The sequence below is a fragment of the Canis lupus genome, chromosome 12, assembly GCF_003254725.2.
Source record: "Canis lupus dingo isolate Sandy chromosome 12, ASM325472v2, whole genome shotgun sequence".
Lineage (NCBI taxonomy): Eukaryota > Metazoa > Chordata > Mammalia > Carnivora > Canidae > Canis > Canis lupus.
Genome location: NC_064254.1, coordinates 14,997,080 through 15,021,931, shown reverse-complemented (window position 1 = coordinate 15,021,931; position 24,852 = coordinate 14,997,080). Strand labels below are relative to the sequence as shown.

General features: G+C 41.9%; 1 protein-coding gene across 6 annotated transcripts in view; it reads left to right on the top strand.

Annotated features, from left to right (window-relative positions):
* Positions 1-24,775, top strand: part of PLA2G7 (phospholipase A2 group VII) — a 41,892-nt gene extending 17,117 nt beyond the window's left edge. For 2 of the 6 annotated variants that reach the window (XM_025418958.3, XM_025418954.3), the window contains exons 2-12: positions 5,235-5,377; positions 10,972-11,093; positions 11,544-11,688; positions 13,163-13,256; positions 15,505-15,573; positions 16,109-16,235; positions 17,059-17,172; positions 18,556-18,647; positions 20,465-20,635; positions 23,110-23,258; positions 23,837-24,775. In XM_025418958.3, coding sequence (XP_025274743.3) covers positions 5,269-5,377; positions 10,972-11,093; positions 11,544-11,688; positions 13,163-13,256; positions 15,505-15,573; positions 16,109-16,235; positions 17,059-17,172; positions 18,556-18,647; positions 20,465-20,635; positions 23,110-23,258; positions 23,837-23,979 — 1,335 coding nt within the window. In that variant the 5' untranslated portion in view covers positions 5,235-5,268 and the 3' untranslated portion in view covers positions 23,980-24,775. Of the gene's footprint in view, positions 1-5,234; positions 5,378-5,595; positions 5,820-10,971; positions 11,094-11,543; positions 11,689-13,162; positions 13,257-15,504; positions 15,574-16,108; positions 16,236-17,058; positions 17,173-18,555; positions 18,648-20,464; positions 20,636-23,109; positions 23,259-23,836 lie in introns of those variants that run through there. The other 4 variants (XM_025418953.3, XM_025418955.3, XM_035697657.2 and 1 more) reach the window with 4 other exon arrangements.
* The last annotated feature ends 77 nt before the right edge of the window (positions 24,776-24,852 follow it).

Sequence of the window (24,852 nt, the reverse complement as noted above, 5' to 3'; positions counted from 1 at the left end):
GCCAGGGTGGATTACTCCGCACGGGATCTGATTTGAAGGACTTTGAAAGACCCTTTTTTTTTTTTTTTCTCCAAAGCATTTCTTCCCCAAAGCATATGATTCTCTCCTTTAGAGTAAACTTTCAGGGGCTTTGATAGGATACCACCTGGAGACCGTGGCTAAAAGAAAGTGTTGTTATTTGGAAGTTGATGAGGAGAGCCTCGTGAGCACATCAGTACCTCTTGGCAGCTTGTTAGACTAGGGAGCTGTTACCTTGAGATGCCAAATAAGGAGCTGAAAGGAGGAATATTACGTAAGTCTTGAGAAGCAGATGGTAGAGATGGTAGAGGCCAAGAGAAGAGGTTCCCCTGGCCTTATGAGGCTCTAGCAGGCTGCAAAGGGGAAGAGGGTGAGTGAATACAAAGTTCCCCCAAGAAAAGTAGGAGAAATGATAATTATAGTCTTTAGGGCATGTTAGAACCCGTAATGAAACCTTAAGATCTCTTCAGCAGAACCACCTATGGACAAAGGGGATGTTGACCAAGGATGGCTTCTTGCATCTATCTCAATAAGGTCTTGATTGACACACTAGCTTTTATTTCTTTAACATTTATTAAGCAACTACTTACCTAGGGGCAAAGCATGGTGGTAGCAATGCAAAATGAGTATGCTAACATTCGCACTAGCCACATGCAAGAACACTGTTTTACATGTATTAATCATCTAACGTTGGGGAATATTATTATCATCCTCAGCCCCATTTTGCAGATGAGGAAATAAGGCACAGAAGGATTCTACAGTTTGCAGAGGGTCACACTCTAATGTCCAGGCTAGGTTTCAGACCCAGGCATTTGGGTTCTAGGCACTGAGACCCAAGTAATTGATCCCTACTCACTTCGGTGCCTCAAGAAGGCACACCTGATGTGAAATCATCTGGGAATATGTTTCTGGGCTACCTGTAGCTCACACAAAAAAGAAGATAAGATCTTTCATCCTTAGTCAAGAAGTATTTACTAATACTTGCTAGATACTGGGTCCTTTGTTAAGTTATAACAATAAATGACAAATGAAACCAGTCCCTGCCCTGGAGGAGCTCACAGGTGAAGCAATCCTATAAACAGAGCCTTGTAGTAAAGGCTGCGAAAAGTGCCCGAATGGAGACATGTACAGGATGCTGTTTTGAGCAGAGAGGGTGGCCTTCTGTGTGGATAGTGGCTCCAGGGCCTGACTATTCCCAGATATGGGAGCCTCTACTTGCTGAGGCAGGAAGTGCCTACTTCTCCAGTGCCCTTGAGGGTCCAGGCCCAGAGAAGGCCCCCTTTCCTGACTGTAGGGAAACTTTGGTGCCTGTTATCCACTGCTTTGGACTGAGCTGTTTTGCCAGAAGGACAGTCTTGGCATAACTTTCCATCCCACAAAGCACACCAGCCAGAAGTAGCAGTGGAAGGCAGTGCATTCTGTGGCTGGGGAAGTGGAGAAAAGAGAGGGATCCCATCTGGGTTGTTCTATCACTCAGTACACTGGGGTCGAAGGAAGAAAACCTTCCCTCCAGTCCTGCCCACAAATAGTGGCAGTGTGACTTCAGCCTGGAACCATAGTCTGTCTTTCATTGATCTTCTTCCCAAAATGAAAAATGCAGGATGCTACGATTTGCTTCTCTCTTATGTCTACTAAACCATTATCCACACTGCACTTTGTAAAGAACCTAGTAAAGCATTCATCACAATTGTTTGAAAGTCTCTCAACCCACTGGAATTTTGGAGATAAAAATCATGTCTATTTTAAAAACCTGGGTTTTTTTTTTAATTTAGAAATATTTTTATCCCAAACATAGATTGACATATTGGCATTCTTAAAATTGAATGAATACATGAACAAATGAATGAATGAATGAGGCAGCCAATCATTAAATTAGAGGATTCCTACTTTGAGGATGAGATGAGACAGCACATGTGATAGAGTGGTGAGAACCTCTAAACCAATTGTATTCTCTGGGTACCTGGGAGGCTCCATCGGTGGAGCATGTGCCTCTTGATCTCAGGGTCGTGAGTTCGAGCCCCATGTTGGAGCAGAGTTTACTCAAATAAAAACATAATAAGTAAGTAAGTAAATAAATAAATAAATAGTACTCTTTTTGTTCCGTTGCAGCAGTTTCCAAATACTACATTCTGGGTGTGGCTGTGTTGGGAGCCCTCAAAAGCTAAAGTGCAGATGCCTGGACATGCCTTCTAAAGATTGTGAGTCAGTAGGTCTGGGGTGGGACTCAGGAGTCAGTCAGTATGGATTTTGTTTTTGTTTTTGTTTTTGTTTTTTAGAGAGAGTGTGTGAGTGTAAGGCGGGGCGGGAGAGGGACAGAGAGAGAGAGAGAGAGAGAATCTTAAGCAGGTTCCACACCCAGAACGGAGCCTGACCAGGCCTCGATCTCATGACCCTGAGATCACAACCTGAGCCCAAATCATGAGTGGGATGCTTAACCAACAGAGCCACTAAGGCGCCCCAGTCAGTGTGAACAAAGATTCTCCAAGAACCATTGTAGCTTGCATGGGGTCAGGGTGGGAACTCCGGTGTGCCATTTCACCTGGCCTTAAATCACTCTGAGAACCAAAGGTGATGGCATTGGCACAGGTCTGGTGGGAAGCATGGGGAGGGCAGAGCTCTCCAGTCCTGCTTGGAGGGCTTGGGGAAGCCCTTCCAGCAATTGGCTGTCTCAAACTCTTCCTTAGGTTGTTACAGGGAGGTTGTCACGAATACCAAGGAGCTGTGGGCAAGCTAACTTTCTTTGGGACAGTGCAATATTCCTAAAAAAAAATCTCTGTTGACCTCCGTGTGTATTTCACTTTGCCTTCTTCCTCTTCTTTGTCTTCCTTGGTTTTCCAAATGGCCGAAGAACACTCCTCTTATTCAGTCATGGGCTATAAGCACCAGGGGTGGAATTTCTTAAAGCCCTCTGCTCACATCCCTGTGAAAACTTTTCTGTGGATGAAAAGCCCAGTTGTGACAGTACAACAGAAGGGGAGGCTGGTGAGCAGATTGCCTGACTTCCACTCAGTTTCTTCTGTTGCTTATTTGGGAAACCCAGTAGCTTATTTGGGAAACAATTGTGATGAATGCTTTACTAGGTTCTTTACAGAGTGCAGTGCGGATAAAGGTTTAGTTTCTCTGGATTCACACCCAGTACTCTGCAGTTACCAAGGGCTCTGGAAGCTTGCTCCAAATATAAATTAAGGCAAGAACAATGAGGCAGATGCTCATCTCTTATGAGAACAATTTCTAACTCTTTTTTAAGTCTTCTTTCCAATCCAGGAAGTTCCTGAACACATTAGCATCTTGAAAGAGTTGCTGTGTTCATTAACTTTAGAAGATTATCGGTTTAGGCTGGAGAGGAATTGGTGATAGATACACCACGTTGATGTGCTGTGGTTAAAAGGAAGGACTCAGATATTCTGGGATCAAGCCCAGCCTCCAGCCCTTGCTAGCTGTGTGATTAGGACAAATCAGTTAAATTCTCCTTGCCTCTATTTCCTCTGATCCATACAAAGGTGATAATGAAACCTCCCTCGCAAATTGTTTAGTGATGACTGAATAAGATAACAGGTGCCAGAAACAGAAAAATGCTGGGCGTGTAGGAAGCCTTCAAATGTTGGCAGTATTGTTATTTACTTAGTGAGCCAATTTTTTCTTAAGAGTTTATTTTTTTTTTTAGTGAGAGTAGACAGAGGGGCGGAGGAAGAGGAAGAGAGAGAACCTCAAGCAGACTCCACACTGAGCATGGAGCCCAACGTGGGGCCCAATCTCACAACCCTGAGATCACTACCTGAGCTGAAATCAAGAGGTGGATGCTTAACCGACTGAGCCACCTAGCCGCCCCAGTGAACAAACTTTTGTTTTCGCAACTCTGAAGTGTGATTTTATTTTTTTATAAAGATGTTATTTATTTATTCACGAGATACACAGAGAGAGGAGCAGAGACACAGGCAGAGGGAGAAGCAGGCTCCACGCAGGGAGCTGGATGCAGGACTCGATCCCAGGATCCCAGGATCACGACCTGAGCCAAAGGCAGACGCTCAACCACTGAGTCCCCCAGGTGTCCCCAAAGTGCCATTTTAAAATAAAAAGACAAATTATAGTACATGTACTCACATGAGAAGACTCTAAATATACAACCAAATTAAAAATGCAACTTGAAGTTCTGCAAATTTTTAAACTATATAGTTTATGTACATATAGTTATGTGTATGCATGTATGTGTGTGTGTGTGTTCAAGCATAGAAATACATCTGAAAAAATTTCACTAGCAAGTTAGTATCAGTGAAGAGACAGCTTGGCTTTTTGAAGGGAGAAATTCTAAAGGGTAAAGGTGATGCACAAATACAAGATAGTTTTTGCTAATAAGATGTTAGGATAGCTCCCAGCTGTAATATCATTTCGTATTATCGTGAGTCTAATACGCTGTTTGTTGGATTACAAACATTCATTCATGAATTCTATAAACATTTATGCAACACCACTGCACACCAGGCCCTCCTAGGTGGTGGGAACAATATCTGAGACCTGACCTCCGCTTTGGGAAGCTTTCAGTGTAGTAGGATTATAGAGATCACCAAAAATAAAATGTCAGCAGCACCAAAACTGTCACAGCTACAGCAATATGATCATCTTAGATCTAAGATGATCATATTGCTGTAGCTGAAACATTAGCCTAAACTTACGGAATGTTCACTGATGTCCAGACATGCCTGGATATTGTTGTGATTGTGATCTATGATTGTTACCATTATTATATTTTTATGTTTTCCTATTTATTTGGAGGGGGTGCAAAGGGAGAGAGAATCTTAAGCAGATTCTGTTGAGCATGGAGCTCCACAAAGGGCGGGATCTCACCACCCTGAGATCCCAACCTGAGCTGAAACTAAGAGTTGGACAGTTAAGCAAATGCCGCCATCCAGATGGCCCTTGGTGCTATTCTTTATCGCCAAACTAGACTGCTGCAGAATTAGAGAATGAGTGACCACAAACCTGTCGTGAATGCTAGAAGTGTTATTTCTATGCTCTACAATCCAGCCTACCAGGGATTTTCCATCAGATGCCTTTCAAAAATCCAGCTCAGGAAATGCATGTTCCATTGTTTCCAGGTGTCTTCTTCCTTAATAATATATAAACTCATGTTACTAGTACCTTAATCACACTGATTTGTCAGCCTATTTAAGTCCTCTTTATTGCATGTTTTTTTTTTCTTTTAATAACCTGCCTTGAAGAAGTTTAAGCTGAAACCACTGCTCAGCTTCCAAGATGTTGCCACCCAAACTGCATGCGCTTTTCTGCCTCTGCAGCTGCCTCACACTGGTTCATCCTATTGACTGGCAAGACCTAAATCCTGTTGCCCATATTAGATCATCAGGTAAGAGGTCTATTTGTTCCAGGGCTTGAGCAACTGACCTGTTGCCGGACTCAATGTGGCCTCAGAGCAGTTGCATGTGTGGACTTCTAAACAAGTTTTACTATAAAGAGGCTCATGGAGACCTTCTGTTCTCCTGGGGTAGGGGAGAGGGCCTCACTTTCTCCTCATTCCAAATGAAACTGAAGAAGCTCCTGTCTTCTTCAATATCACGACTGCAGGACAGAACCAAGATGAGGCATGTTCAGATCAACTGGAAGCTCAGCTCTGCAACCACTGTGGAGAACTTCCTCAGCACCTCCTCTTCTCTCTCTCACTGCCCTGACCTGCTCCCACTCAGGTGCAGCGACACAACTCCCTTGGAGTCCCCTGAGAGGCAACCACAAAGCCTGCTCCCACGAAGGGGAAGGAGAGGCAGTTGTCTTGCTCAACAGGTGTAGTCCTGGTTAGTACTGGGAGGTGATGTGAGAAAAAGGCATTTAGAGTCTTGAGGGCCAGAGGGAAACCATGTTTTCTGTGTTATCACAGGGAGAGGTAGGGACAAGCTAAGAGCTCCAGTTGAGACTGGACATGCATCTCTTGCTCTTTCTTAGCCTGTGGTGGGAGGGAAGGAGAGGAGAGGAGGTTTAGTCAAGCCCGAAGAGGTGGCCAGAGTGAGGCAGCCATCTTTAGACAAGTACATCTGCCATCACTAAGAAGGACCTTTACTGCAAAGAGATTGCTTCTGGAGATTTGTGAATGCTGGCCAATCCCAGAGCATTGTGATGCATGCTCTTCTCTATCCAGCCTCCCCTGAGGTGAGCCATGGAGGTGGCTTCTGAATGGTGCCATACTGCCTATAGCAACACACTTGGTCACCCTGGATCTAGCTGTTCAGGTTTGATGGGTGACTCCTTATTGTAACATTTACAAAAGAACTTTCATAACACTGTGCTTTTGTATTGTCCTTCTTCATAGTTATGGAAGTAAAGACATCAGTAGGAAAGAGTAGGTGTTATATCTACATTTGTATAGGAAATGGCATACTGTCTCACAGGTGCATTCATTCAACATTTATCAGGAAACTGAGTCACTGGTAGACACACAGGTGACCATGACAGTAAGCTTGTGGACAAGCTTCAGGAGTGTCCAGCCTATTTAAATTAATTTTAACTAGGAATTAGAACAAGTAACATCTTACCGCATGAGCAGATTATCAGCTAGGAGACATTTACATCATGCGCTTTTTATTGGTCCAGGGTGAGAATTTCAAAATATGTTTTATATCCCCTTCATATTTGAAAATCATTGGAAAGCTGGCATTGGACTGGCAGAAACTTGAGGAAAGAGACACTGCTTTATTCATCTTGGTAATTGCAACCTTGAGCCCAGTGCTCCATTCTCAATGCTCAAAAATGAATGCAAAAATAATTTGTAAAGTATTCAAAATCATTTATTAACTAAAGGATTAAAGAGATGGTTGTTTATATTCTTCTAACCAAATGGATATATAGATAACATGGTTATGCAGGTAAAGTATGGGCTAGAGATATCCTTTCTGTTAAGGGATGATGTAAAGCTGTATAAGAAAATGACATGTTCCTGACAGGTATATAATCCATCTCAAAACCTGGGAATGAATATCAGGAATACTTGACAAATGCACACCACTGGAAATGCATAACAAGATTCATAGCACTCAACAGGTTTTAATGCTCCTATTAAACTAAAGTTGAAGAAAAATTAGACATGACATGTATAAGTTCTGAACCACAAACTGTGTCATCCAGAGGATGGCCATACAACTTGACAAGCCTTCTCCTGCCTCATCCTTCACGAGGAGCCTGACAGATGGTTAGAGAACAGGAAATCCAGGACCATGACTGGAATAGCTGTAGGCTGATGAAACTTTCCTGTAGCCACCGTGGCACTGAACAGCCACAGGGCTCTGTAGACCTACACCCCCAACCTGGGTCAACTCCAGGCTTCCCAGGGGGTCAAGTGTTTTGGAATAGACCAGCTCTGTAGCCTCACCTTGACCTATGGTTCCTGAAGCTGAGCGAGAAGGCTTTGTGGTAAGGCAGGTTGTAGAGAACCAGGGTATGCCCAGGTCATTGAAAAAGGTTCCTAGAGCCCATGTGGAATGGAGATCTCCCAAGAGAAACCTTCTCGGAATCCTCCCATGGCTCTAGAACTGAACTCCTAATTCCAGAGGTAGTACCTCCTAGGCAGTTGTGAGCTCCTTGGGGCTCCTCATCAAACTCTATGGGCCAGAGTCCTCCCCCTCAACCCTTGAATTGTCACATCATGGCAGAAGTGGGTGGTAGTGCAACAGAGCATTGGCTGTCCTCACAGAGGCATAACCCATCATCCTCTAGGCTTGACCTCTCCCTATTACACCGTGGAGCATGGCTTGGTAGGCAATCTCTTAAATGGAGAAGGAAATGCCTTTTGTAATTCTAAATAGGACTGAAAGTGTTAGCTTTACAGTGAAGTTGGGGTTTTTTTGTTTTTATTTTTATTTTTTTTTTAAGATTTTATTTATTCATGAGAGACACAGAGAGAAAGAGGCAGAGACACAGGCAGAGGGAGAAGCAGGCTCCATGCAGGGAGCCCGATGTGGGACTCAATCCTGGGTCTCCAGGATCACACCTGGGCTGAAGGCAGGGGTTCAACCGCTGAGCCACCCGGGCGTCCCATTGTTTTTGTTTTTATAAGACTTTATTTACTTATTCATGAGAGCCACAGAGAGTGAGAGAGAGAGGCAGCAACACAGGCAGAAGGAGAAGCAGGCTCCATGCAGGGAGCCCGATATGGGACTCGATCCCTGGTCTCCTGGATCAGGCCCTGGGCTAAAGGTGGCGCTAAACCGTTGAGCCAACCGGGCTGCCCTTGTTTTTGTTTTTAAATGCCTGAGGAAACACCTTGGATTTTGAATCTGAGTCTATTTTAGATCTGCTAAAACTACTCTAAGGGCTTAAATTCGGGTAGCCAGAGTTAACTAACTCTAGGTAAGGGACACATGATATCAGTTGTCTGCTGATTATGTGTTGTGTTCTGTGCTAGGCACTTGACTTACATTATCACTTCATTCTTAGACATCTGTCTTGAAGGCTGGTCAAGTGCTTTTTGCCCCACCTCCCAAATGAGGATAAGAGAGGAGAATAAACTGCCTAGACCAGAGCATCATAGCATCAGAGGCACAGCTGGATTCCAAAGTGGGATCACCTGGCTCTAATACCCCAGATCCATTTATATCCTGCCTTCCTTGGAACTGCCTCCCACCTTTGGACTATGAATTGCTGGCCCGTACGTCAAACCAAGTGGTCTGGTACCTTAGCCCAGGGCTTTTTAAACTTTAATAGACACAGCTTTTCTGAGTCAGTAGAATTGGGATAAGACTAAAGACCCTGCATGTCCAAGCTCTCAGGTGATGCCAGTGATGCTGATCCATGGGCCAACTTTGAGTGGCAAGCCTTATGTATTGAAAGGGTCATCACTGGCAGGTGCTTAACACATTAGTCACCAACGTGAAAGGTGAACTTCTTGTAACTCAAAATCTTTCTGGATGATGCCCTATAATATTGATGTAAGTTCCATACCTAACATAGCTCCAAGTGTCTTAGTGGCAGAGGCAGAATGTGATAGAAAGCTTGAAGGAGTCTGTCTAGCAGAGAAATCGACTCTTGGAGTCCAATAGAAGAAAACAAGTAGGACAAGTAGGTGAGCTGAATCAAGAGAAGTGAAAATCTGGAATACAGTGATATTTGGACTCACCATCTCACAAGTAAATATGGACTTGATTGGGGTTTAGAAAGGAGGAGAACAGGTAAAACTGCAAGTATGTTGAAGAATTTTAGCACCAAAAAGGGAGAAACAATTTCAAGACTGGGTGGGTAAAAGGATATATACCAGAAAGTGTTTGATGCAAATGAGACCCCAGTGGGATAAAAAGCTTAGCTCAGCTCACTTTCACAAATGTTTATGGAGCACCAACTATGTGCCAACATTAAGATCCGAGGATACAAAGACATGTGTATAGCTCTTACGAAATAGCCTAGTGTGGGGGACAGAGTATGCAAATATATAATTTAAATATATATGATAAGAATAATAAAAATATATACAGGGAGTTGATTTAATACTGAGGATGAAATGATTAAGTCTGGGGAGTGAGGGAAGTCTTCAGAGAAGACCCGGCATCTGATTAGGATGTTAAAGGGTGAATAGAATTTGGCCATTGGGATTTCAAACACAGGAAATAGAATTGATAAAGGTGCAAAGGCGTCAAACAACTCAGTGTGCAGCTCAGGTGTGCTGGAGCACATGGGAAGCAGATGACTTAAAGGAAAAAAATAGAAGAGTACAAGGCAATGGACCTTCAGATCACAAAGAGTCTTTCTTGCAGTGCCCAGGAAGTTGGTATTTAACTTGTGCACTTATGGAGTCTATACATTTTAACCCTGGAACACTGAAGGATAGGTCACCTTTGTGCCTCAAGTAGCAATGGAAGTAGTGCAGGAAGGCATGTGTAGATTTAATACCACCTACAAACTGCCTTCCAAAAAGATTCCAATATATTCATTCCCCCTTTGGAAATACCCTCTTGGTGATAGGTAGCACTGAAAAAAATTTAAGAAGTACCTGGTAAAATTTGTGATTCAAATCACTCTAAGAGTTGTGTGAAAAATGCATCTGAAGGGGTCAAGATCAAATAGATCTTGATAAATCTAGGACAGAAGATGAATATTGCAGCTAGGAGAGATGACACCTGTCTGGTCAAGAGACTGTGAATGTATAATAGCTGAGCTAGGGGATCAGGGCTATCCTGAAGAGAGAATTCTAAGCTAAAGACAAATGTTAGAAATTGAGACCTAGTTGGATGTAGGGGGTTAATGAGAAGGAGGTAGGAAGATGATTCTGGATTTCTGGATACACAAGATAGGGAATGCTGGAGTTGCAGGGCTGTGTGGTGGGAGGATAAGGAGGGAGAGTTGGGAGATGGCCATTCAGTCTTATTTTGGACCATTGGCCTGTTGTTCCTAGTGGGAAGGACAGCAGGTGGAGGCACCTAACAGGAAGTTTTAAGACCAAATCTGAAATGTGAGATAAGGTCTGTGTTTGAGAACAACAGATTGGGCAAGTAGTCTTTTTTTTTTTTTTTTTTTAAGATTTTATTTATTTATTCATGGGAGACACACAGGCAGAGGGAGAAGCAGGCTCCATGCAGGGAGCCCGACGTGGGGCTTGATCCCGGGACTCCAGGATCATGCCCTGGGCCGAAGGCAGGCGCTAAACCACTGAGCCACCCAGGGATCCCCGGGCAAGTAGTCTTCAACATGATCTGGATCAGAGTAGAAGCTAAAGGCAAGGCTGCAGGTATTAGGAGGTGATAGTCGTATCTCAGGAGAAGGGCTGTGTCCACCTCTGTGTTTATTCCCACATAATAGTTTGACTACATCAGACACTCTGTAATCATGTGTGTGTTTGACTAGTTAAAGAAATGAAGGAGGCCAGAAACTAAGGGGTATAACTTGATTCCCTTGGAATTTCCTTTTGCAGAATAAAGTCTGAGGTGTAATGAATGACAGTGAGACAATATTTACCTTTTTTTTCAGCATGGGCCAATAAAATACAAGCTCTGATGGCTGCTGCAAGTATTAGGCAAAGTAGAATTCCCAAAGGAAATGGATCTTATTCTGTCGGTTGTACAGATTTGATGTTTGATTATACTAATAAGGTAAGGCTTTGATTAATACCACTTATCTTTATATTCTAATAGTGACTCTTACTGTTGCCCACTGGTAGGTTTTGAAACTTGCTCTTGCTCTCCCCCGACAATGACTCATTTTGCCATTTGCCTTGTTCCATGGGAAGCATTTTGCTAGTTAAATCATTCTTCAATGTGTTGTTGTCATCTGATTAATTTATCTATAAACTCTATTTTCCCCTTCCTTAATGGTTGAAACCAGCTTGCTCATCCTTTCTTTCCACTCAGAAAGTATATTGCTTTATTTTGCTTCTCTTTCTTCTGTATTCAGTCACCGCAGCAGCTTAAAAAGTTTTCTCTGGACCTCTCTGTGAACAACAGAGGTATTTGGGTCTCAACTAATCAAATATGCAAAGTGGCTATTGGAACATAGTGGAGAAGCAACGTTATTAAGAGTACATTAATTTCTTTCCTCTACAGGGCACCTTTTTGCGTTTGTATTATCCATCGCAAGAGGATGACCACTCTGACACGCTTTGGATCCCAAACAAAGAATATTTTTTTGGTCTTAGTAAATATCTTGGAACACCCTGGCTTATGGGCAAAATATTGAGCTTCTTTTTTGGTAAGATTTCCATTGATCCTGCCTCTTAGGTGCTAGAATATAAGAAAACCTTGAAAACAGCAAAAGTTTCAGGCAAAGATCAAAGTAGATTTCTTGAGACCAAACTTTTCTTAAAATGACAAATTATTTCTTAAAAGCCCAGGTAACTATCAGAGAATCAAGGGTTCTCATTTTGTTTGTTCTGCATACATTGGGGTAGATGGAGAGAGTGAAAGTGTCGGAATTTACAATTAATCTGTCTATGACTGGTCCTTAATTTTTCTGCTTTACATACTGTGGGGGAGCAGTAATCTGGTGAGTAAGTAGCAGGCTGGCTGAGGTGCTCACTGCTCTGTGTGCTCTGTAGGAAAGTGAAAGCTAATTTCTCACCCATAATAAACGGGGAGACTTACTCTCATTTCCATTGTCCACCCCCAAGGAACTAGCTTCTCTCACCAAGACAATCTGCTATGCATTCATCACTTAATTTGTCTACATCACACTAACATAGACAGTTCCTTCCTTCTCTGTTTGATCAGACACCTCTGTTGGGCCAGTGTTAACTCGGTCTTCAAATTTCCTTCTCAAACCTGCCTACAACTTTGGGCATTCATTTTAAAGGTCTCCCTGTAGTTTTCTTTAAAAACCACTCTATAACAGAAATGATGGAAATATAACTACACTTCTTTATGGTGCTGATTAAATTATAAATCACTTCCATGGCAGTCATCACATCCAATCTTCATGACTGCATCTCTGTTTTATAAATAAGAAAAAGGAACCCAAGTAACTGAGAATAGTAATGACATTAGCAATGGAGAGGTGAAGGAAGAGAAGACAATATCTTCCATGTTCTGGGACCCTTACCATGTCACGAGATGAGTGTTATGCATATACTCCCTACTTAGATAACATTCTCACAACAGCCCTCTAAAATATCATCTGCTTTGTTTTATAAAAAGAGGAAACTGAAACTCAGAGAGTTCTTGTAACTTGTTCAGGGTCAGTAGTAAGTGGCAGAGCAGCATCCAAAACACCATCTGAGTGTTGATGAATCAGTGGTCTGTTTCTCTTGATCATAACTAAATGGGAATGAAAGGAGTCCCTGATTTGAAGATCCTGGTTCTCAGTGTGATGTTCCTGAGGTTTAATTCAGTTTCAGAATATTCCCTTGGAAGTTTTGCCAACACCTGGGATTGGTACTAAGGAATAGCCTTCCTGAATACACCTGTAAGTAGGAAAGTGTTTCACCTTAATCTCAGAGCTGGCAGTGAGAACTGATAATTAATGATTTTATGGTCTTGGGGGAAACTGCATGCTTCAGGTCCTTGGTTTGTAGGTAGCCAGTAGCAGACTTTTTAATGAATTTCCTATTAGCGCATAAAAACATAGATATCAATTCCATGGTCAGGATTTACACTAAGAAGATGTAAGTTAAATTAACCAGCAACATTGGAGACATAGAAAACACTAATTATCGTCTCTCATTGTCTAGGTTCAGTGACAACTCCTGCGAACTGGAATTCCCCTCTGAGGACTGGTGAAAAATATCCACTGATTGTTTTTTCTCATGGTCTTGGAGCATTCCGGTAATGTTTAAGAGGCTAAACACTTTTAACTCCTAAGGACCAATGACCAAATGCCTATATACCCCCCTAAAAAAGAAGAGCAGATTTTGGACTATCAGTATGGCCACTGTGTTGGAGGAATTGCGGTTCCTCGAGTGTTGGCTGTGATCTATTGATCGGTCGAGCCCTATCTGGTCAAGTAGTCTATGCCTTTCTTCCAGTTCATAGGGACTAGCCTCACGATAAGAAGAGAAGGGTTTGCATTTTTGACTGTCACCCTTCTATATTATAATACATTCTCAAAACCATCCCCTGGGTTAGTTTAGGTCTTCTGAGAAATTGACACCAAGACTGGATTAGTCATAAAAGACATTTTTGAGTGAAACAGGCTAGACATGTGGGAACGAGACGGGAACTGGAGAGATTGGGTACGAAGAGTCTCAGATTAAAGGACACTTCAGGGAGAGATGCGACCAGGCCAAAAGAGGTGGTGTTTGACCAGAAGTTTCTTATCAAAGGAGTCCTACATCTCACTAGAATAGGCCTACATTAGTACCTATGCTGTGGCCCAGTTACTGGGTGTAGTCCACGGGATGCTTAGCTGGTGGTGGTGGATCTACAGGGGCAGGGGCTGGATGGGATATTTAGTCAATTATGCTCTCTGTGGCATGATCTTAGAGTGACACATTTTCATGACCTCCACACTCTCTCCTCTCCCATCCTCTCAGCTGCCTACCCTTCTTTCTACCTTCCTACCTCAGAGGATTAAAAGACTTTTGGAAATAGGTGGCTTTTAGTTGGCAAGAAATTGGGTATCATCTGCAATAAGAAATTATCTTCAGGCAGTACCTGGGTAGCTCAGTGGGTTAAGTGTCCAACTCTTGATTTCGGCTCAGGTCATGATCTCAGGGTTGTGAGATTGAGTCCTGTAGGAAGCTCTGCACTCAGCGGGGAGTCTGCTTAAAATTCTCTTTCTCTCCCTCACCCTCTGCTCCCTCCCCCTGCTCATGCTCTCCCTCCTTCCCTCTCTCTTTCTCTCTCAATCAATCAGTCAACCAATAAGATCTTCAGTACCTTAATTGTGGTTTAGCTAGGTATTTGATTTCTACTTGACCAGTGGTTGGCAAGTTAGAATCTGAGGACCAAATCCTGCCAGCTGCCTGTTTCTATAAGTAAAGCTTTACTGAAACACAGCCACATTCACTCCACCTTTCCCATTGTCTATGGGTACTTTTGTGCTAGGACAGCAGAGTTGCGCAGCTGTGACAGCTGCTGTATTGCCTGCTAAGCTGGAAGTATTTACATTCTGTCCTTCTACAGAGATGTGCTGATCCTTGTCTGAGTAGGTTGTGCATGTTCAACAGTAGAAGGCAGAGTTCCTACTACCCTTTGGTTCTCTATTGCCATTTTCTATTGAAATTTCTATTCTATTGAATACATGATATGATTGAATACATTGTGCAGAATGAATGGAAAGGGGGTATGAATGTAGTTGCTTAGCACGTGATTCATGTGTCCAATCATTTAAGTAACAGTTGGCATGTGTTCAGTCTTTGCTCTGTTTTTAGACATAGTTATAAGCACTGAAAATTATGAACTTACTTGCTCCTTCCAGTAGTCCCACCAGGTACCGTACTGTTACATAGGAAAGATCAGTGACTTCTCCAAGGCAGACAACTAATCAGTGGTGGATTCAAATGTAGTGGTCAGACTGCAGGTCCCATTCTCCTAAGCACCACACTGCACTGCCTTCCTACATATGCTGTCTTATTCAAACCTTACAACTGTTCTAAAGCAAAGGCATCATTAGTCTCACTTTAGAGGTGCAGACAAAGATTCAGCAATGTAATAATCTAAAGTCATATAGCTGATATGTAGTAGGGCCAAGATTAAAGCTCAGAACTCTCAAAGGTGATATTTAGAATCACTGCATCAGGGTGTCTCAACCTTGGGACCACCGACATTTTACAGGAAATCATTCCTTATCATGGATGGTGGTCCTGTGTGCTGTAGGATGTTTAGCAGCATCCCTCTGTCTACCAATTAGATGCCAGTAGCACCCTCTGCCCAGTCATGATAATGAAGATATCTCTAGACATTGTCACATATTCCCCTGAGAGGCAGAGCTGCCCCTTCAAGAAACACAGCTATCCAGTTTTCCCCCAGGCACTACAACAGGGGTATAATGGCCTTCCTCTTTCCAGGTTCATTAGTGAACGCCCCCGCTCCCTAAGCATGGTACTCAATGCTTTCCTGTTTTGTTTTGAAGGACAATTTATTCTGCTATTGGCATTGATCTAGCATCACATGGGTTCATCGTTGCTGCTATAGAACACAGGTATGTCATCTGGGCTCTAACTTTCAAAAGATTTATAAAAAACATCGATGAAATTGTCATCCGTGGTTAAATGATGAGGGGGAATAAAGGAGACTGAGTTAAATGGCCAAGAGTTAAAAACCAGCTAACGTTTCTGGTGTTTATTGTGTGCCATGTTCATACATCATCATTTAATCTTCGGAAGAACACTTTGAAATGGTTACTATTATCACTGTCTTAAGGAGAAGAGAAATAGAGCTGGAAAAGGGCAAGTAATTTGCCCCAAACCCCACGGTGAGGAAGTGGCACCGCTGGGATGTGGTTCCAGGCATGAGTTTCCAATGGGGCCTCCTAGAATTGTGAAGATAGAGTGGGTGGACTTGACCCACAGCAATGACTTCTTCTTAGAACTCCCTTGGGGGCCTCTTTGATTTTAAAACAAATGTAGAATGGAAGAAGACAGGGAAGTCAGACCAGTGTGAACTTGGGGGTGGGGATGAGGGGAGGAGATGAAGAAGAGGAAGAGTGAGTGGAAGTCATTGACTCTGTATTGTAGAGATGGATCCGCCTCTGCGACTTACTATTTCAAGGACCAGTCTGCTGCAGAAATAGGGAACAAATCTTGGTCTTATCTTCAAGAACTAAAACCAGGGGATGAGGAGATACATGTTCGAAATGAGCAGGTATGTTGCAGCAGGAGGAGAGGAGATGGGGTGACTAAAAAGCATGTGCAAAATGATGACACTTGCCAATTTAATTTACATGCTGTAAGGTGTCCTCCTAGCTCTTCTACTTCCCATAGCCCAAAGACCTGTCAGAAGACCCTTGGAGTGACACACTTCCCTTAATGAAAAGTCTGGACCATAGTAAAAACAAGGACAAACATAAAAATCCTGTGAGAAGACAGTACATCTTCAGAAATCTTTTGCATTAGAACCTCCCACTTTAGAATCTCAGAAGTGCTAGAAAGGAAATTCACAAATACCCTCCTTTCCTATGTTTGAATCCTGGTGTCATCATTTCATGGTGGGGTGATCTTGGACAAATTACTCTGTTGTGCCTCTATGTTTTATCTGTTACAAAATAATGAATAATAAAAGTATATTTCTCACAGGGGTGTCTGGAAGATTGAGATAAAGCACACTGGCTTTCACCTCTGTGCCATGTTTTACAGTGGGTATTTTATATGTCCTTGCATTTAATCCCACCCACATTTCACTGAGGTAGGCTTTGTTACACAATAAATGGAAGCTCAGAGAGGTTAAGTACATCATCTGAGGTCACACAGCAGATAAGCAATGAGCTTAGGATTTGAACTAAGCTATAACTACCTGCAAAGCTGGAGCCTGTGTCGTTACATTGAGTTGTTTCCAGTCACTAATCACTTAGACATTTCTAGTTTAGAAGCACTCAACCATTTTTCCCACATGCAACTCCTACACAAACTCCAAAATAAGTGTCACTGCTTTTTATGTTGCCATTTCTTTTTTCTGATCATCATTTTAGGTACAGAAAAGGGCAAAGGAGTGCTCCCAAGCTCTCAACTTGATTCTGGACATTGATCATGGAAGGCCAATTAAGAATGTACTAGACTTAGAGTTTGATGTGGAACAACTGAAGGTGAGCTTAAGAAAAAGCCATTTCCCGGGCACCTGGGTGGCTCAGTCATTTGAGTGGCTGAGTGGTTGAGTGTCTGCCTTTGGCTCAGGTCATGATCCTAGGGTCTTAGGATCGAGCCCCACATTGGGCTCTTTGCTCAGCAGGGAGCCTACTTCTCTCTCTACCTGCTACTCGTGCTTTCTCAAATAAATAAATAAAATCTTTAAAAAAAAGAAAAGAAAAGAAAAAGCCATTTCCCTTGTCCTGCAGTTCTTTATCATCTCCATATCATCTGCTTTTCTGCTGTAATGTGAGGTATGACATGACAAAGGGCTGCAAATTAAAAAAAAAAAAAAAAAAGTCTATGTGAAGTGTTCCAGCAATGAGGAGTGCATTAGATTGCACCAGATATGGAATTGCCAACAGCCAGCTTTGAGCTACACAAATAGCAATTTCTCTGGTTCAACACAATACCTCCAGTGGAAGTATTGTAATTTCTTGGACGGCCCTTGCATATTTTTGAGCTTGATTCTGAAATGGTGGTCAGAGGTTTTAAACAGAATATTCAGATGGGGTGGAAGACTAGCAAAGCAGACAGCATGAACAAAGACCCAAAGTTGTGTGTGGAGGATGGAGTACAGAGGACAGATGGGACAAGACATATTTTAGTTTGGGCAGAAGATGATGGTCTGTTCTCCTAACACAGTGAAAAGTTTGTTGTCCCTTGGCCAGCCACTCCCTCTCCGGTCTCCATGCTTTCGTACACCTTGTCCCCTTGGCCTGACACATTCTTCTCCCTGAGTCTTGCTTAATCTTCAACTCGAATCAGGCTTCACCTCTTCCAAGAAGCTTTCTCGGACCCCACTGCCACCCCTGGACTGGTGAGCTGTCTATCACATGTGCTCCTTGGCACCATCCTGTTGTATTTGCATCATGCATCTGTATCTCTTTCATCACTGGTGGGCTGGGAGCTTATTGAAAATGAACGACGGTGCCTGGCACAGAGCAGGTGCTCAATAGATACTCACGGAATGAACACACTAATTAAACATGGAGTGAGGAGAGGCTGAGGTCCGCAATGATGTTGGTGTTTCAAGTGTGAGTGTCTACAAAGATCATTAAGTTCACTTCTTAACTACAAATGCTCAACATGTGTATTTGTGTGCATATATATATATATATACACATACATATGTGGTGTGTATGTGTGTAATTATATGTGTGCATATGTATGTGTGTGTGAGTTCATGTGAGTGTATGTGTGTATGTATTTTGTTTACAAGAAATCAAGGTACTTCCCGGACATGCCTGTGAAATGAATAATAATTTTATAATTTTAAAAAACCATTCTGTTCTAACAACCTATGAGATAGTGATGAATATATATCGTGCTTTTTCCTATAGGACTCTATTGACAGGGATAAAATAGCAGTAATTGGACATTCTTTTGGTGGAGCCACAGTTCTTCAGGCTCTTAGTGAAGACCAGAGATTTAGGTAAGAGAAGGAGGCAAAGAGAGAAAACAGTGAGTTATTGGAAGAGGGCAACTGATAATCCATATGAGATAGAATACTTATCAAATTCCTAATGAGGAAGGGATCCTTCAGGGTTTAGAAGTCTGTTCTTCTGCCTCCTTAAAGTACTCTATATGAATTTTCCCAGACAGAAGCCATCTACTTCTCTTGCTGTTAAAAGTTCTCCCCATTCCTATTTATTTTCCCTCAACGTTCTTTTTTTTTTTTTTTAAGATTTATTTATTCATGAGAGACACACAGAGAGATAGAGAGGGAGAGAGAGAGAGAGGCAGAGACACAGGCAGAGGGAGAAGCAGGCTCCATGCGGGGAGCCCGATGTGGGACTCAATCCTGGATCTCCAGGATCACACCCCAGGCTGAAGGCGGCACTAAACCTCTGAGCCACCCAGGCTGCCCACCCTCAGCATTCTTATCTGCTTAAGGGCTTAATAGTTTCACTTGGAAATTTATCTTTACATATATACTTTATCTATGACATGATGGTTGTGATATCAATAGTATATCTTAGAGTATTTCTAGATTTCCCCAATATGCAAGGCATTTTTAAATTATTTTTTTCCATCTTTAAGATGGATAGAGATCTTGGGGCGCCTGGGTGGCTCAGTCAGTTAAGTGTCTGACTCTTGGTTTCAGCTCAGGTCATGATCCCAGAGTCATGAGATCAACTCTCAGGTTGGGCTCCACACTCAGCATGGAGGCTGCTTGAGATTCTTCCCCCTGCCCTGCTTCTCCCTCCACTGGCTCTCTCTCTCTCTCTCTCTCAAATAAATAAATAAAATCTTAATAATAATATACAAAGATGGATGGAGGTCTTAAATTACAGTTGAGTGAGAGTCAGGACCAGAACCCAGTCTTGTAATTTGAAAAAATATTTTCTTTCTTGAACCACGGCAGTCACAGACTTGATGAGGTCACGAAGAGCCAACCGTATAGAAAATAGGACCCTTTGTAAAACTTCAGCTTATAGATTTTTAAAATCAGTTTCCACAAGGGAATTCTTTTCTTTTGCCTATTTATCATATAAAATGGAGTGTCCAAAAGGTCCAGGAACAGGATAAACTTACCTTTAAAAAGCAAGTTACATTTCCAAATGAATATACCCCATATGTTTCTCTTCAACCTCCAGACACTTTTCCAGGTAAAGTACCTCTAAATATTAAGTAACAGGTCCAACAGTTACTCTGAAAAAGGCATCATAAATCCACTGTAGAGTGTCCTGAAAGTCTGGATACATAGGAGCAATAGTACATATATTGTATCTTTTCAGACACTCCACAGTGTTGGAGAAATTATTACTTGTTTAAGAATCTATTTTGGGGTGCCTGGGTGGCTCAGTGGTTGAGCATCTGCCTTTGGCTCAGGTCATGATCCTGGGGTCCTAGGATCGAGTCCCGCATTGGGCTCCCCACAGGAAGCCTGCTTCTCCCTGGGCCTATGCCTCTGCATCTCTCTGTGTCTCTCCTGAATAAATAAAATCTTTAGCAAAAAAAGAATCTATTTTGAAAGCAATGTAACAAAAATGAATAAAACATTTCAAAGATACTGTATCTTTTTAAAGGTCACAATTCCTAAGTGTCTCTTATAGAAAATAATTATATAATTCTAAGTCTGCTACCTTATAAAGCTAATCATATCCTCTTCTCACACTGAAGTATAATACCAGTGAAATACCTGTAATAAACTAGGATAGTGTATGCTCATCAATCCTAACATCATTAGAAATTCTGTACATCAGCCAGCATGTAACCAGCCTTCTTTTGTCATTGTCACCAAACTAGGTGCGGGATTGCCTTGGATGCATGGATGCTTCCACTGGATGATGCAATATATTCCAGAATCCCTCAGCCCCTCTTTTTTATTAACTCGGAACGGTTCCAATTTCCTGAGAATATCAAAAAAATGAAAAAATGCTACTCACCTGACAAAGAAAGAAAAATGATTACAATCAGGTAAGTATTAGTGATTTATTTCATCATCTGAAGCAGAAACTTGAAACTTGGATAAACGTCAAAAAATACCATTTGGTAGGCATGATAGCATTGTTAAATTCATTGTCTAGACTTTGAACAAGGGAGAATATTGGATAATTTCAGGGCCCAAATGCATTTATACTTGTTCTTTTTAAAAATACTGTTGTTTTGAGTAGTGTTAACATATGTCCTTCATATACTGATAATTAAAATTTGCATTAGGATGCATGCTATTTTTATGTAAACACAAGAGCAGGCTTATGCATTTGGGGGCTGGGGTAAGGAGAAGTATTCCATCATCAGGCTAGAGTAGGAACTCTGGAAAAAAGTCGGAGCATCTGTTGAGATCTGCAGTGTGTACCTTTTTAAAAGAATATGGATTTATAAATTCCCCAAAGCTATCATGGGGTACCCTTGAGCATTAGCGATACGCTGATATCATGGATGTGAAAAAGAAACCCCAGTAGAAGCTTTGAACTCAGCAATGTGGTGTTACAAGGCAGGGCTCATCCCTCTTCTGTTAGAAACCTGATTTATTTCAAAGAAGTAAAGAAGAGGTGGTAGGAAGGAAATATGAATTGTGAAGGCAGTCAACACTACAGGGCCAGAGACTAGAGTGTTTTCTACCTGAGGAGTTCAGGAGAGGCTGCTTGGAAGACACGGGAGTAGAATCAGTCTTGAAAGATCAAGAAAGATAGTGAGGAGGGTCTGGGTAGTTTAGTTAAGGACCTCAGTTTAGTTTCGAGTTAAGGACTTCAATACTCATACATGCAAGTCTATTTAATTCTAAAACAGAAACAATGCAGAACACATAGCCTCCCTCAACCCCGCTTCCTTACTAGGCTCTTACTTTACCTTTTTTTTTTCCTTTCTCTGTGAGGAACCTGGAAAGAACAGCTCATATTCCACAGTTCATCCTTCCTTCCCTTTACACTTTGACTCCTGTGGGCTAGCTTCCCAGACCCCCACCAGTGTACTGAAACTGGCCCTACCAAGGACATAAAAGGTCAAGCAGCCTGTCTGCTGCCTGGACCTTGCTCCCTGCATCCATTCAACTTTGTGGACTTTCCCTATTTCTTCCTCTCCAGGATCCCACAACCCTACTCTTTCCTGCTCCTCCCATTTAGACTGCTCCCCCTTTTTCTCCCCCACCATCTCCTCCTGAGGCCATTCCTCCACTGCTGGTAGCATCTGGGTGTCTGGTTACAACTCTGTTTCCACCTTCTTTGTGCCTCTGACACTCATGTTGTGATTGGAAGCAGGCAAGATGGAGCAGGAGGCGAGGCAGGTGGCTCTGGTTTGAGTAGAGATAACTTAAAGAGTGGTGGGCAGCTTATAAGCAGCAGCGAAGTGAAGAGGAAGAGGTATACTAGGCAGGGCTGGAAAGATGTATTTTAACCTTGGAATCTCCTAGCTTGAGCCAGAGAAATCTGGGTAGAGATGTCTGGCCACACACTGGGAGAGTATAGAATTTGTGTCTTATACATGGAATCCTTAGAGTAGAGAAGACTATCAAGTGGGATGAGAACTGGTCTGAAGACAGAACCTTGAGGAATATCTATATGTATATGAAGAGCCAGTGGAGAACAGAGTAGTTAGGGGGAAAAGGGAAGGTACACATACACAAGGGAAGAGAAGATCAAAGAAACAAAGGGGAATAAAATTCCAAGAAAGTACCAAATGTCTTAGAGGCAGTAGAAAATAAGCACTAAAAAAAAAAAAAAGCTACTATACTTGATGTTAGGCTGTTGGTGGATTATTTTTTTTTTATTTTTTAAAAGACTTTATTTATTCATGAGAGACACAGAGAGAGAGGCAGAGACACAGGCAGAGGGAGAAGCAGGTTCCCTGTAAGGAGCCTGATAAGGGACTCGATTCCAGGACCCTGGGATCACAACCTGAGCTGAAGGCAGACGCTCAGCCACTGAGCCACCCAAGTGTCCCCATTGGTGACTTTAAAGAGCAGCATAAATGATACCTACAAGGTACTTAGAGTTTTGATGGTACATGGAAAGGGGCTTTTTCCTTAAATCAACTTAATCCAAGGCTTACGGACAGTGAGTTTTGACCAGCATCAAATAGGTATGAAGTTAGTCCTGTTGGTAAGCAAATATAATAGGCTTCTGGCTCTGAGTACACAGTCCCTGCAATATGTAGCACATTGTATGAACTCAACAACAACAACAAAAAAGCTGGAATCATTTCTTCTAAAGCCAAGATACCAAGGAAGAGTAGAATCTTTATGTAAGGGAGAAAGTGAATAAATACTCTAAGACCCCTGTATGCACAACCTGTGATCCACAAATACATCTAAAGAGATCAAATGTACAAGTTTTATTTTCTTAGTTTTCAGTAGAAGCCAGCCAGGCCAGTATCCTAACTGCACCCTAACTACAAACGTAATTAATTTTGTCAAACAATGTGATTTATTAAATGTCTCATTTCTCTTTCAGGGGTTCAGTCCATCAGAACTTTGCTGATTTCACTTTTACAACTGGCAAAATAGTTGGATACATATTCACATTAAAAGGAGATATAGATTCAAATGTAGCAATTGATCTTTGCAACAAAGCTTCATTGGCATTTTTACAAAAGCATTTAGGTAAGAAACTAAGAGTATTTCATGACATAAACCAGGTGATGCTTAGGATAGAACTGTCTTAATACAGTCCTATTTTAACTATCTGCGGTTGGTTTACAATGTAACGTAGCCGCAAATCAATTTGAAAACAAAAACTTGAGAGATGTACTTTTGCTGCTTTGTATGCTATGTATATCGGAGACAGCCAGTCTACCTGTTAAAAGTAATAGTCTTTCTGTGTAGACTTGCAAACTCCTGTGCTGAGAGGTCCCGGCAGCGCCTAATCCCATCTTTCTCTCTCTTTCTCTCTCTCTCTCTCTCTCTCTCTCTCTCTCTCTCTCTTTAAAATTTATTTAAATTCAATTTGCCAACATATAGTGTAACAGCCAGTGCTCATCCCATCAAGTGCCCATCTCTCATTGAGATGCAGCAGCCAGGAGCAGCTCCCAGGGAGCCAACCTGCCTCCCCCCGCCCCCCCCACTCCCCCCCCATCATCCGTAATTTGTGGGGCTGTGCTGCCACCTGGCGGTACTGAACTGAAAGCATGAAAATGCTCTCAAAAAGTTTTACTAAGCTTATGGACATTTCTATTTTTCAGGACTGCGGAAAGATTTTGATCAGTGGGATTCTTTGATTGAAGGAAAAGACGAAAATCTTATGCCAGGGACCAACATTAACATCACCAACGAACATGACACTCTACAGAACTCTCCAGAAGCAGAGAAATCGAATTTAGATTAAAAGCACTTTTTTAAAGATCTTGTTTAAAAACTGTCAAAAAATGTGTGTATGACTTTTAATATATTTTCTCAAATAACTCATATTGGAAAATGTAGGCTATCCCATAAAAGTGATTGAAGCTTGGACTAGGAGGTTTTTTTCTTTAAAGAAAGATTGGTGTCTATCGAAATCATGCCAGCCTAAATTTTAATTTTACTAAAATGATGCTGTGTCAAAATTAATAACTACTTTTACATTCTTTAATGGACAAGTATAACAGGCACAAGGCTAATGAAAACGTGTTGCAATGACATAACAATCCCTAAAAATACAGATGTTCTTGCCTCTTTTTTCTATTATAATTGAGTTTTAGCAACATGTTATGCTAGGTAGAATTTGGAAGCACTTCCCTTTGACTTTTGGTCATGATAAGAAAAATTAGATCAAGCAAATGATAAAAGCAGTGTTTTACCAAGGATTAGGGATACTGAACAATTTCACTATGGTAACTGAATGGGGAGTGACCAAGGGTAAAAATATTAAAGCCAAGGCAAAGGCAGCAGATTAGAATGGATTAAAGAGAGTTTATAATTTGTTTGCATTTACTTGATGGTTTATCTCATGGATTCATGAGTCAAGAAAGGTGCGTAGGACAGGCCAGGGATTCCAGTTATAACACATTATTCACCCAAAGGCTGTGAGAAATAACCAAGGAAACATTCAGACTTTTAACTGTTTTATCTTTCCAATTTCATGTTCTTTAATTCTGTATGAGTATTGGGAGTGGATTAGCACAATAGAGGCATATGTTGCTTTACTGAGTATTGCAGTTTATTGAGTTTCTTACAATTGGGAGGTTCAAGACGTCAGTGGAGGAAGTAACAGCAGGTGGGG